The 12,040-nt window shown below is 36.0% G+C and overlaps 1 protein-coding gene across 5 annotated transcripts in view; it reads right to left on the bottom strand.

Annotated features, from left to right (window-relative positions):
• The window catches only part of LOC100869894 (uncharacterized), a 69,165-nt gene extending 57,429 nt beyond the window's left edge, over positions 1-11,736 (bottom strand). For all 5 annotated transcript variants that reach the window (XM_012494770.3, XM_086913695.1, XM_086913698.1 and 2 more), the window contains exons 1-2: positions 10,647-11,736; positions 3,576-4,021 (exon numbers count right to left, since the gene is read on the bottom strand). In XM_012494770.3, the coding sequence (XP_012350224.1) occupies positions 3,576-3,742 (167 nt within the window). In that variant the 5' untranslated portion in view covers positions 3,743-4,021; positions 10,647-11,736. The remainder of the gene's footprint in view (positions 1-3,575; positions 4,022-10,646) is intronic.
• Between the last annotated feature and the right edge of the window lie 304 nt (positions 11,737-12,040).

Below are 12,040 nucleotides of genomic sequence, written 5' to 3'. Positions count from 1 at the left end.
GAGTTATGGCCGACCGTCGACTAAATTCGGGGGAAGTCCGGTGTATTGTTCGTTCGCGACGCAACGAGAAGCTTCATGAATCCCGACGCGAAGCCGAGTTACCGAGAAAAACCGACACGCAACGCGCGTAGTTTATCGTTCAAGGAATTATTGACGTTTCGTCGATATAATTGATGTTTGCGAATCGGCCTCGTTTCTTCGACAACGACGACGACGACGACAGGTTGTCGACCTTCGAGGATCGATAGAAACTTTTGACGATTTTCTTTCTCAGTTGATTACGAAGCAGGTATCGAATATAACTTGTTATTTTTAATCGATAAACGCTGTTCGATAAAATTTTAGGTTTCGATTTCTAGATAATTTTGTGTGTAAAAGTATATCGTCAAACGCACATAACCTTACTTTTTGTAAAGTTATTTTAAATAAGCGAGATAACGAATGTTTGTTAAATTTCATCTCTGTTTTTTAGGTTAGATTTTATGTATTGATGATTGTGATATTATTAAAAAATTTATAAAAGTTTTAATGTATGGTCAAGTTCGTATAACCTTACTTTTCGTACATCATTGAAAATGTAATAAATTAATAAACGCGTTTTAAAATAATTTGTTAAAATTATATTTTGTAAAAATTTATTAATTTATGCAGATAAAATATTATAAATATTTTGTTGTTACGAGAAAATGTTAAATGTAGAAACATTGCGTCGCGTCAAGTCATCAGAAACGTAAGACGTCAATTAACATTTGCAATTAATTATTATTTTGTATTCGATTGGAAGTTCCAGAAGTGGAAAAATCCAATTGTGTATTAGTTTAACGGAAATTTAATGAATATTCTCTGAAGAACATTCTTAATAACATTGATAATATTTAATGATTATCAAGATAGAAGTGGAAGTGAAAAATTAAACGTAGTTAGCTTTGGGATATTCCGAAGAATATGATAATTGATGATAAAACGGAACTTCGATGTTCGGATGATTTTCATGAAACTTTAATGGAAAAATGGGAAATGAAATAATAGAAATGGAAAAAATTTCAATTCTATGTAGAATTTTATAAACTAGTAAATTAGTAAAAAGTTAAAAGAAGGTAAATCTTGAGGAAGTTGTATGATTATATAAAGACAATATAAACAGATACCAATGATTTTCAGGAAATTTAAATGAGAATAAAAATAGAAAAAAAATTGAATCTTGTAAGACAGTCTTGTAGGAGAAGTTCAAAAAGTGTTGTGAAAAAGTTGTTCGAGAGAGATTTATTTTAAGAAACTTATAGTAATGCAAATGGGAAAAAATGAATGTTATAAAAATAGTAAATAGATAAATAGATTTTAATTTTTGAAAAACTAGAAATAATATATATACACAAGAGAATGAATTATTTCATTATTCATTGATTATAAATAAAAATAATTTGTTACTTCACTTAGCATCTTATCATATTTGAACAAATGTTTCTCAAAATAACTTCTTGAATATTTTCGATTCCATTTTGTCTGTATTCAATTACACCAAAAATTTAAATTCCTTTATGAATTTCTTCAACAACATCAAGAAATTTAAAATTTTTATTTCACCAAAATATAAACTGTATTCAAAAAAATTCACTCGATCTCAATGAAAAATCATTTTATTTATTAAATTTATATTGTAATTATTTATATTAGTATTTTCATCTATTGTTCTAAAAATATTAGAATTTATTTCAAATTCTTATCTTTTATCATCACGTCAATAAAATGTGTCCAAGCCTTAGTTATAAATAGCAGAACAAAGAACGTTCCAACTGTTCTCGAGCCAATTTGCTACTCATCGATCGCACTAGAATCGCGCTAAAGAGATTTCGAGAAAAGGTATTGCGATATGGATAGGATTAAAATGATGTAAAAATCGTACACGTTGAAAACGCATCACACGTTGACACTTCAAATCTAGGCTACGAGAGTCACTCGCCGGGATATCCGAGCGAATATCGTGACATGGTTCGCGATCCATGCGACGGCCGCGCGAGCAACGTATGGAACCGAGCGGAACAATTTTAATGAAGATGATTTTCGTCGCCAGCGAAACGACGTAGTTCAAAAAGTCGATCTTGAAACCGTTTTAGTTTCGTTTTTATCCCGTTTCATCCGCTACTTTCTTTCATCGAGAATACGCATGCGCATAGGTTATGTTTCCGCTTCGCGAAATGTGAAAAGAAAACAAAATATTTAACTTTTTGCCTTAATATAATTTAAGAAAATCTGAGAAATCTTCGAAAAAAAACCTGATTAATAATTTATCGAATAAAAAATTGAATATTAACGATAAGCAACAACAACGGTTCAATTTTAACTGTACAATATCGAACAAACCACCGAAGAAACAAGCCTCATCAATAATAAATAAATAATCGAATCGATGCATCAACCGATAAAATACCAAACTGTACATATCCTCCAATAAAATTACCCATCTTGTACCACGTAAGTAAAACGGAATAGGAAATTCCTCGTACGTGGTCAACCTAACAATCCTGGACTGTTTAAAGAAGAATACTTTTCTGCCGTTTGGTTACGCCAATTCCACGTAATAACAGTGAAATATTGAATCCGAGCGTAAACTGCAATTTAATCGACTCCACGGCACGAATGTCTTCGGGACACGAGCGAGATCTTGGCTCGCTTCAAGGCTCTCTGCTAACGTAAACGAGAAAATTCTCGAAGAAGGGAAATGCCGTGAGGTCCCGAGGGTTTCATACTAACCGACGCATCGACCCTGTTCCTTTTCTCTACGATCCTTTATATACCTTCTCTTTCCTTCCGTCGATATCTTTTCTCAGCTCTCTCTCTGTTTTACCGCGAGAGAGGATCAACGATAGTGATTGGCGATTACGTTAACCAAACACCGCGGTATACGCCCCTGCAATTTGCCTGAGGATCATCTTCCCCTAATCGCCGCGCTAATAACAGGATTACCGAGCCCTGACCAAGGAATCGTATACTTATCCCTAATTCGCTGTATCGTTATTAATATATATAATACAATTGAGAACGTACCGTGGTTGCGATAAGGATGAGTACACAGGACGGGGCACGCGCGAAAACGCCGAAACGACGTCATTTTTCTTTCTTTTTGCACGAGAGTGCCTTCTAACCGCGTTGTTGTAATGTTTTCGAATTAATGAGAAAGGGTGAGAAATTACGATCCTCCTGTCGATTCATTGATTCTTATTATTATATGGTTATTAGAGTGTCTGATTGTTTCTTTCTTTTTCTTTGGATATGTTTTTTTTTAAGGTTAAGTGGTGTATAAATTAGTGATTCGTTCGTGGTATTTATCTTTTATAATTCGAGATTTTAATTCGTAAGAGATTTCATATATTGAAATGTGATCACTTTTCGTTTATTTTTAATAGAATTTTATGAAAAATTGAATATGAATTTCAATTTTTATTTGTAGGATATTAAATCTCTTATTTTCTAACCATTATATACGTATCTTCTTCGAATATGATTCTAATATTGTTACAGTGCAAATGTTTATACACACGTTTAAAAGAATACGATTAAAAAAAAAAAATGCTTACGTGTAATGGGAATAAGAAGGGCTAGCCTGATCGATGTGCGTAGCTGTTGACAAGCCTTGCACAATAGCAGCTGAGGAATCCCTAGCTGGCGAAGAATTTTGAGCTGCCGGTACAGCGTGATGGTAACGCTGGCACATTTCGGCCAAATTCCACCCATGGGCATCCATATATTAACACTGCTTCGATTTTCTTTGGCGTACCATCCATTTCACACGCGTTGTGACACTGTTCTCTTATTGGTCCTCCGTTTCTTTAATAACCGAATATATCCGACTCACTTACTCGTCTCATCGATTACGAACGAATTGAAGAAACGTAAACGAAACACACTTGCGCGATTGTCGTCCATCTTTCATCTCGAAACTTCGATTATTGCACTCGAATCGATGTCGATCATCGGTCATCGAAAAAACGAAGTCGACGTTCTTCTTCTCTAGCACAAGATCCTATAACAAAACAAAACATTCTGTTAGCATCTCAAATTTCATAATAATTAGAAATTTCTTTAACCAATGATCTTCGCAATGTAAGAAACTACGCTAACCTAAAATAAACTTCACTAGCATTTCTTTTTTTTTTCAAATAAAAATTATTCTTCTAAACTGTAAAATTTTTCTAAACATTCTTTTTCTTTTGTACAAGTATATGATCATATCGTGAAATGAAAAAATGTGAGATATTTATAAATTTTATCAAAAGTAAATATAATAAAAATATTCTATATACACTTGTTCCAATGAGGATGCAGCATAACAAAGATAATGAGAAAATTATGATACGTGCAAAAAGATAGTTATGCTCATTATATAATATTCGAACAGATCACATGGTTTAAAGACCGGGTTAATGAAAGTGTCTGGTTAATTTTAGCGGTGATGAGTTGGTAATAAGGTTCTATTAATAGACGGGTTCAAAACGCCAGATACTAGATAATGATCAGTATATATCGGTAGACTTCGATATCGATCGGCTTCTATTCGAGAAACAACGATCGGAGCGTTAATCACTACCGTTGCAGCAAATCAACCGAACAGCTATAATAATCGGTATCCATATTATGGTCCATCAAATCAGAGGTATCGTAGAGTTGCACCTAATCTAATATAGGAAAGAGAATAACAAGACCCAGGAGGGATTTATCCAATCGATCCAATTTCTTTCTTTCGATATTTTACGCGGTCACGTTCTTCCATAGCTTGATTTTACGTATACAGGCAGTTCGTTATATACTATTTACTTTCAATTTTATACTCAAAATTTTTTAACATTTGTTAACAAATTGAAATGTTGAATTTTGTTTATAATGAATTAATAATTGAGAATAAAAATAGATGCGGTATATTATTTATAAGTTTTACACATTTTTATATTAGATATAATTTTTAATCCATAAAATTTACTTATAATTTTTTATTTTCATTTTCTTCAAATAGAGGTAAATGCTTGTATTTTCCTCTCTCTCTCTATTTATCAAGAATTAAAATATCAGTAAATTTTGATTTTTAAAATTTTTCAAACTAAGACAAGTGATCCTGACTTTTCAACATTCCAACATTCCAAATGACAAACGCATTTCACGTGAAATATAAGTTTTTCAACTATAATCGAATAATTATTTATTTCCTTATTGTCCATCGACTGACGAACGATCCAATTACCAGAGAAATGGGTCGCCAATAATTTTCGGTCCTTCCAGTAAGTGGCACGACATGGGGAGATCGTGTGTGGACCGTGTGTTTCAAAGTTATAATTTCCTCTAGAAATTAATCGTCGACTACTGGGTTGGGTTAGCAAGCGCTGAGTTTCCTTCGTGGCTTAAGCAATTGGGTGTTAATCACGCTTGTGACCACGATGTGTGTGTATATATATATTTTTTAAAGGGACCAATCGTCAATAAATTATTAACTAGTTATGTGACTGGGAGGATAGTAAAATATTTTTCTTTCTTTTAAGATGCAATTAACTATTCTTGAATTTGCATGCGTTTTAACTCGAGGCTATGTTGCTCCCTGTTATATCGCAAAGTTGTTCACGTAACTGCGCAGTTTAATGATCTTTCTTGATTTTGACTATTTAATTCCGGTTTTTAAGGTTTATCTTATCGTCATAAAAGAATAAGCCGGTTGGGGAAACTTGAAGTTGTGGAAAAATATAAAGGTTAGAAACGCTAACCCATGGATAATTTTATAAATTTGTTTTTAAAAAAACAATTAGAAAATTAGAAATTAATTGTTTTATATGTATTTCCAATCTACGCAAAATTTCTTCACGAAAAGAATCAATCTTCATATTAACGTCATATTCGCAATCTCTCATTACGTACATCACGTATTAAGGGTTACAATAATAATAATAATAATCCTTTCTAATAAATCTTTCGAATGGACAACTGCGCGGCCCGACATTGATGAATCTCCAGAATTTGAATAAAATCTTCTACCACTCTTCTTCGATTGTTATAAATCACGATCTTTCTAGGTTAATCGTGCCTCGTTCCGTTAGCACGAAAATTGAAATTTCCACCGCTTGAGGCGCGATCAACAACATTATCCACCATTTTTCGATCCATCCGTACACATATTCAGGAGAGCCACCATAAGGAATTCACAATCGTACCACACGCTTGAACTTAGACCTTTTCCCCGCGCCATTAGACAATCGTACGATATAACACAACGCGCGCACGATATTACCAATTCCATTTTCCACGAAAAGTGGCAAGTTTTCATTCTATATATACTATCCAATTTATGCAATTATCATCGAATTTCCAAAAACGCGAAACGTGAACGTGGCTCCTCGAGGCAGCTTAGAAAGTTTCTCGAAGTTGATTTACAATTTCCAGATTTTGCCGGTATATCGAACAATCTCGTCGCGGTAATTGTACGCTCATTACGAGGACGCATTTTGCATATTATTTACTTTCTTCGAGAGTCACCGCCGCGATCGAAAGATGCATATCGCGTACGAAAATCGCGTATGAAACTTCGTCGAAGGGAGAGGACGAGGGAAAGAGAGAGAGAGAGAGATGGCGCGGAGAAGGGAGAGGGGGAGAGAGAGAGAGATAGACGAGAAAAAAAGAGAAGAGGCATGCGAGGAAAAAGGGACAGGCGAAGATCTCGCGGCGAAGAGACCGTTAATTTAAGCGGATTTTTCACAGTGACATCGTTACGCGACTCCGCGGCATTCCGTGTGCTTTCGTGCCTCCATCCTTGTAATGACATACACCGTGCGATACAACGAATATCGCGTATCGATCTGGCATTATGATTATTATTGCGTTATGCTGCGCCACGATTGAGACCTTCGTTCGTTTGCTTTTAAGCGTGTGCACGTTGGCAAGGGAGGGGGGCGGGATGTACGCGCGTGTGTGTGTGTGTGTGGACGAACGTACAACTGTGTAAGTGTACTGTTTAGATTCTGGACTTTATAATTGTTTTGCATTCGGTTAAGGGAATATTGCATTTGATGGAAACAAAGACAAAGAAGATGGGAAATATACCATGCTTTTAAGCAAGTGTTTTCAATCCCGTTCGTTCGAAAATTCGAAGTCGAGAATTTTTGAGGAACGGAAACGGTTTGCGGTGATTTACGTAAAACAAAAAAAAAAAAATCTCTCTATCGTGCGATGTGAGCTAGAAATATTGATAAAAAAAAAATGATTTGTTATTATAGATTTTTGATGGATGATGGAATATTTTGTTTGTTGTTTCCTTTTATTAGGACTGTTTTTAGAAAAAAAAATTCATGGAAATTGATCCTTTTTGTCGAAGTCGATTTTTGATAATTCTGTTTTTTTTTAAAAATATGCATAAAGATATAAGGTATTGGTTAAAATAAGATCATCTCTCTCTCTCTCTCTCTCTCTCTCTTTTTTTTTTCTTATCAGAAATCGAAGCATGAGATTTAAATTGAATAGCAAATTAAGTTATTTAATGAAAAAATGTGAGTAAGCAATTCGGATAATTATATAATATTGACATGATTCATTTACTACGATATTCAACATTTGGAATTGAATGACAAAGCAGTAGATATTTGAGTAACAAAACAACTAAAACTACCTCGTATTTCACCAAACTATAAACTAAATTAACTGGCGAATCCAGTTCCTTGCCCACTACTGTATAAAATATATATATATATATATATGCGATATCTATCTTTATCTGATAATATATTCTCCTAAACCTATGAGTTTCAATTATAGTAACTCGATTGTTTCTTTCCAAAAAAAATCAAATTGCCCAATTTTTCAAATTCTATTTTTTCTTTTTTATAAACGAACGAATCATTTCATACATTACAATTATCATATTATTTATCAATTATTATTTACAGATTAAAAAATTTAAAAAATTATGGTATTATCTCAAAGTGTTATCTGAAGAAGAAAATCAATCGTTCGAAATTTGTAAATTCTTCTCTATCTTGCACCACAAATTCTATGTATAATAAAATACACGTCAAAATTTTGTTTACCATACGTTAAATTCTGTACACGATATATCTTGCAATAATATATATTAATAATTGGTAAAGTTTATCTTCTTGAGATTAAATTGAAATTAAAAAAGAAAAAAGAAAAAATCTTTATATCATAATATCATACATCTTCAGTTTGAATTATCTTATCTTATTTCTTCCGTCAAATTTTGTCAAACAAATAAAAAAAAAAATAATTTGAAATCGCTAAGATAGATTCAAATATAAAACATCATTATATATATATATATATATTTTTAATCAGTAGTGCAAATAACGAATAAGAATAGAAATAAATTATTTCAAATAATTATTTCTTTATTTCAATTAAAAATTTATCCAAGCGTGGTAGTGGATAATAAAAATACGTTGACTTTATATTTCCTTCCACCCTGCTGTACACACCTCTCAATCGTGCGACGGACACGCTCAATGCAGTTAGTTAGTCGTGTTGTACCTCCACCGCTTGTAACCACCATCGAATCCGACCTGGCCTCTCGTATTATCGGCTAGACTGTTACGACGTCGAAAGACGACGAGGTCGTTCGATTTCATATGACGAGGGCACGTCTCGATGGCGCAAGAGCCTCGATTTATTATGCACTGGTAAAATTCGAAGGAACGCGGCGAACGAACCGTCCATGTCCATTTTCCACCGACAACGAACGTGGAAGATTAGTTGATTCACCTTTGAGAACATGTCCATTGTCTGTCGTGGTTTATCAATTGTTGGTTAATGACGCGAATCTCGAGCTGCATGTTTCACGGGGATCGTAGCTCATTATCGTTCGAGGTTGTATCGAGTGTGAAATTGCGACGTTAATGGGGATATTTAACGCTTTGCGTGCGACGAGAAAGAGATATATGGAGAACATGTACATATACGGTTTGACGTTTCGTTGTGGTTTGTAAAAAAAAAATTCGAAAAAAATCTCGATGAAAAATTATAGATTTAAATTTGTTTGTATAAGAATAACGAAGTGGAATTCGAATAGATAATTTAGTTAAAATAAATAAACTTATAAAATAAACATAGTTTGCAATTATGAAATTTGAGGTTATAAACACAATATATCTATATTTATCATTTTTCAAATTCGTAATATAAAAAGAAATTTATTATAATAAATTCTCTATTCGTCTCCACTCGGACGAATTTAATCTCGAATCGTACTTACACGATTAATAAAACATCGCATATTAGTTAACTCTAATAAGCAACACCCACGCAAAACATCCAACTACTCTACTCTATTTATCGCATCTCGCAATAAGGATTCAACCACGATATTAATTGTAAATGACATTAAAATTTTCACAATACCTGTTCTTCGAACTCTTGCTCTTGCTTACGCAACGAAAATCGCTCGTCGAAAGCAGAAAACGGATTCAGCGTGAAAAAAAGAAGGAAGCAATACGACATAACCTCCTAAACACGAGCAAGAGAGGCCTTGCCAAACAGAACTTGTTCACGTTTCGATTTTCGACACACGAAGCCCCGATCGAAATCAAGCGAGTATCGATCGACCGATCGATCGGCGCACGAACTCGGTTATCGACTCCTCGGATCGCCGTTAACGAAGGTTTCACGGTGGATTTTCGAAAAATCGACTCGGAGCGCGCGCACTGCCTCCTTTCCTCTCCCTCCCACCCTCGGCCTATCTCGTTCCCTCTCGTACACCCACGCGCGGCGCAACGACGAAACCGGCCGCCGGCTAAGAGAGAGTGTATTTCTCGCTTATTATCCTTTCCTTCGATTTCCTACCGTAAGGAAAAAGAATACTCGCCTCGGATGCTGGCTTATGTATCGACGGTATCGTCCCGCTGCCCTCGCCGTCTCTGACTCACACGCGCGAACCGCGTTAACGTGCACAACTCGGTTTCAAGATTTACAGCTCATTACCGATTTCATAGCCCGTAGTCACGACCAGGTCGCGGTCGCGGGACTAACTCGAAATTTAGGCTCAACGCGATAAAGCGAAGCAATGTCGTTGCGAGCTAATGTCGGTAACGCTATGCGATTCGACAGGTATATGTTTTCAATAGTATCGTACGCTGTAGTACGTTACAGCAGAAATACAGAAAAGTTTTCTGACGTGAAATATCAAACAATGATATACGAACGAAATATTTATTATACCGATGCCGCTCCACTGCGCCACAGTATGTAAAATTATACGATTGTTTGTTTCGCATCATTTGATCTTAATTTAAATGATATATAGTTTCGAAGCAATATAATCTCGTTGTATACACACACACATATATATATATATATATATACAATTCGACAATATTTATTTTTTATTATTTATATTTATACAATATTTATATTTCTATTTCTTTAAGTGAGATAACACATTTTTCTATGGATACTGTGTTATTAGAACATAAAAACATACTGACTCACTTAACCACCGCTGCGAAACATCGACAATATCAACAATGTTATGTAGCTGCGTAATACTTTTAGACAAATACGATTATTCTCTATCTATCGATAATGGACATATATCGCGTATATTCTCTACAAACCGAATTTCCTATGTTAAATTGAAATGCGCGCCAAATTACGTATTGCATTACCTTCTTCCTCGATATTCTTTGGATATACAATTTCCTTTTGATTTACGTTGAATCTTCTGATTTCTCACAGGCGCCTCGAGAAATATCACTGTCTTGATTCGAAGGAAATATCAGGGAAGTCTTTCGTCCGAAATACCGTCTCGGACATCGACGATTTCTTTCACGATTTCACGATATGATCAATGGATATCTTGACAGATACGCATGTCACGCGTTTGTACGCATTTATTTATGTACACGGCCGGAAAACACCAAGACAATCTTCTAATCGTAAAGCACTAGATAAGTCACTGAATAAGGACTCTCGTTAGATTGCACGAGTACAGTACCACGAGGCTCGTCACGTTGACAACGATCACGACAATGATGACGATGAGTATGACGAGGTGATCGTAACGTAGCATAACACTGATTCGACCGATGCGTGCACGAACAGCAGCACGATCTAAGGCACGAACACTGGGTTCGCGTTAACTGCTCCACGCTCATGGAAATGTCAAACGACGACAACGTTAGCTTGATATACCGTCGCGCCGGTAGCGGCGGCCGTCGCTCGTGTGGGAGTGTGACATAATATAACAGCGTCGGTAATTTTGAGCGCGTTCTACGTTGAATTAACCGGTTGTCACGAGATTCATGCCACTATTCGCGCTTCTAATTCCTCTAACAAGGAATCGTTATCCTGACAAAATTGAACAAGCAATTTCATATATCATATGCTTCTATAGTTCTGTATATATTACGCGTTTACCGATCTAATTACGATTCTTTTATCTTATACCGTTTTAATTTCACGTCAATCGATCTATAGTCTACGTGATTCAGGTCGAAACGTGCAGTCTTGTCTATCGTTGATCTCTCTCTCGATAGCTGGTCGGGCGCGTGCGTCCAACTCGATCGCGGCAGCCGGCCCGGCTGACTCTCGCGTGTTCCGTGGTGCACGACTCGAGCGCGAACTGAAGTCGAACGCGCCGTGAGGTGAGCGGAGGTGACTTGCGACTCGACTCGACTCGACTCGACTTCGCTCGACTCCCCTCGACTCCACTCGACTCGACTCGGCCCGGGCCGAACCACCGGCGGCCACACTCTCAGTGGCGGCGCCCCGCGCTTTCTACGTTTCTACCGCGACCGCGCCGCGGATTCGCGACCTGATCTATACAAACGTTGCACAGGTATACGTGTGCATGGACGTACCGATTGCGGAGGATGCCCCGCACTTTCTATCGCATCTTTTAGCCTCTTCTTACATTATCCTTCTCTTTCTTTTCTTCGATCTCTTCGTCTAGGTTCTATGATCAGGCTTTGTCGATTCCTTTCTCTTGCTCTCGTTACGAACTTCTCATAGATTGTTTCGCTCCGTCCGGTCTCCCTCTCGCGCGAATACGGCCTCGTGG

This window comes from Apis florea, unplaced genomic scaffold (genome assembly GCF_048593485.1).
Source record: "Apis florea isolate Af1SG1 unplaced genomic scaffold, ASM4859348v1 contig_3496_pilon, whole genome shotgun sequence".
Lineage (NCBI taxonomy): Eukaryota > Metazoa > Arthropoda > Insecta > Hymenoptera > Apidae > Apis > Apis florea.
The sequence above is the reverse complement of the archived record's forward strand: the minus strand, read 5'-3'. Positions and strand labels throughout refer to the sequence as shown.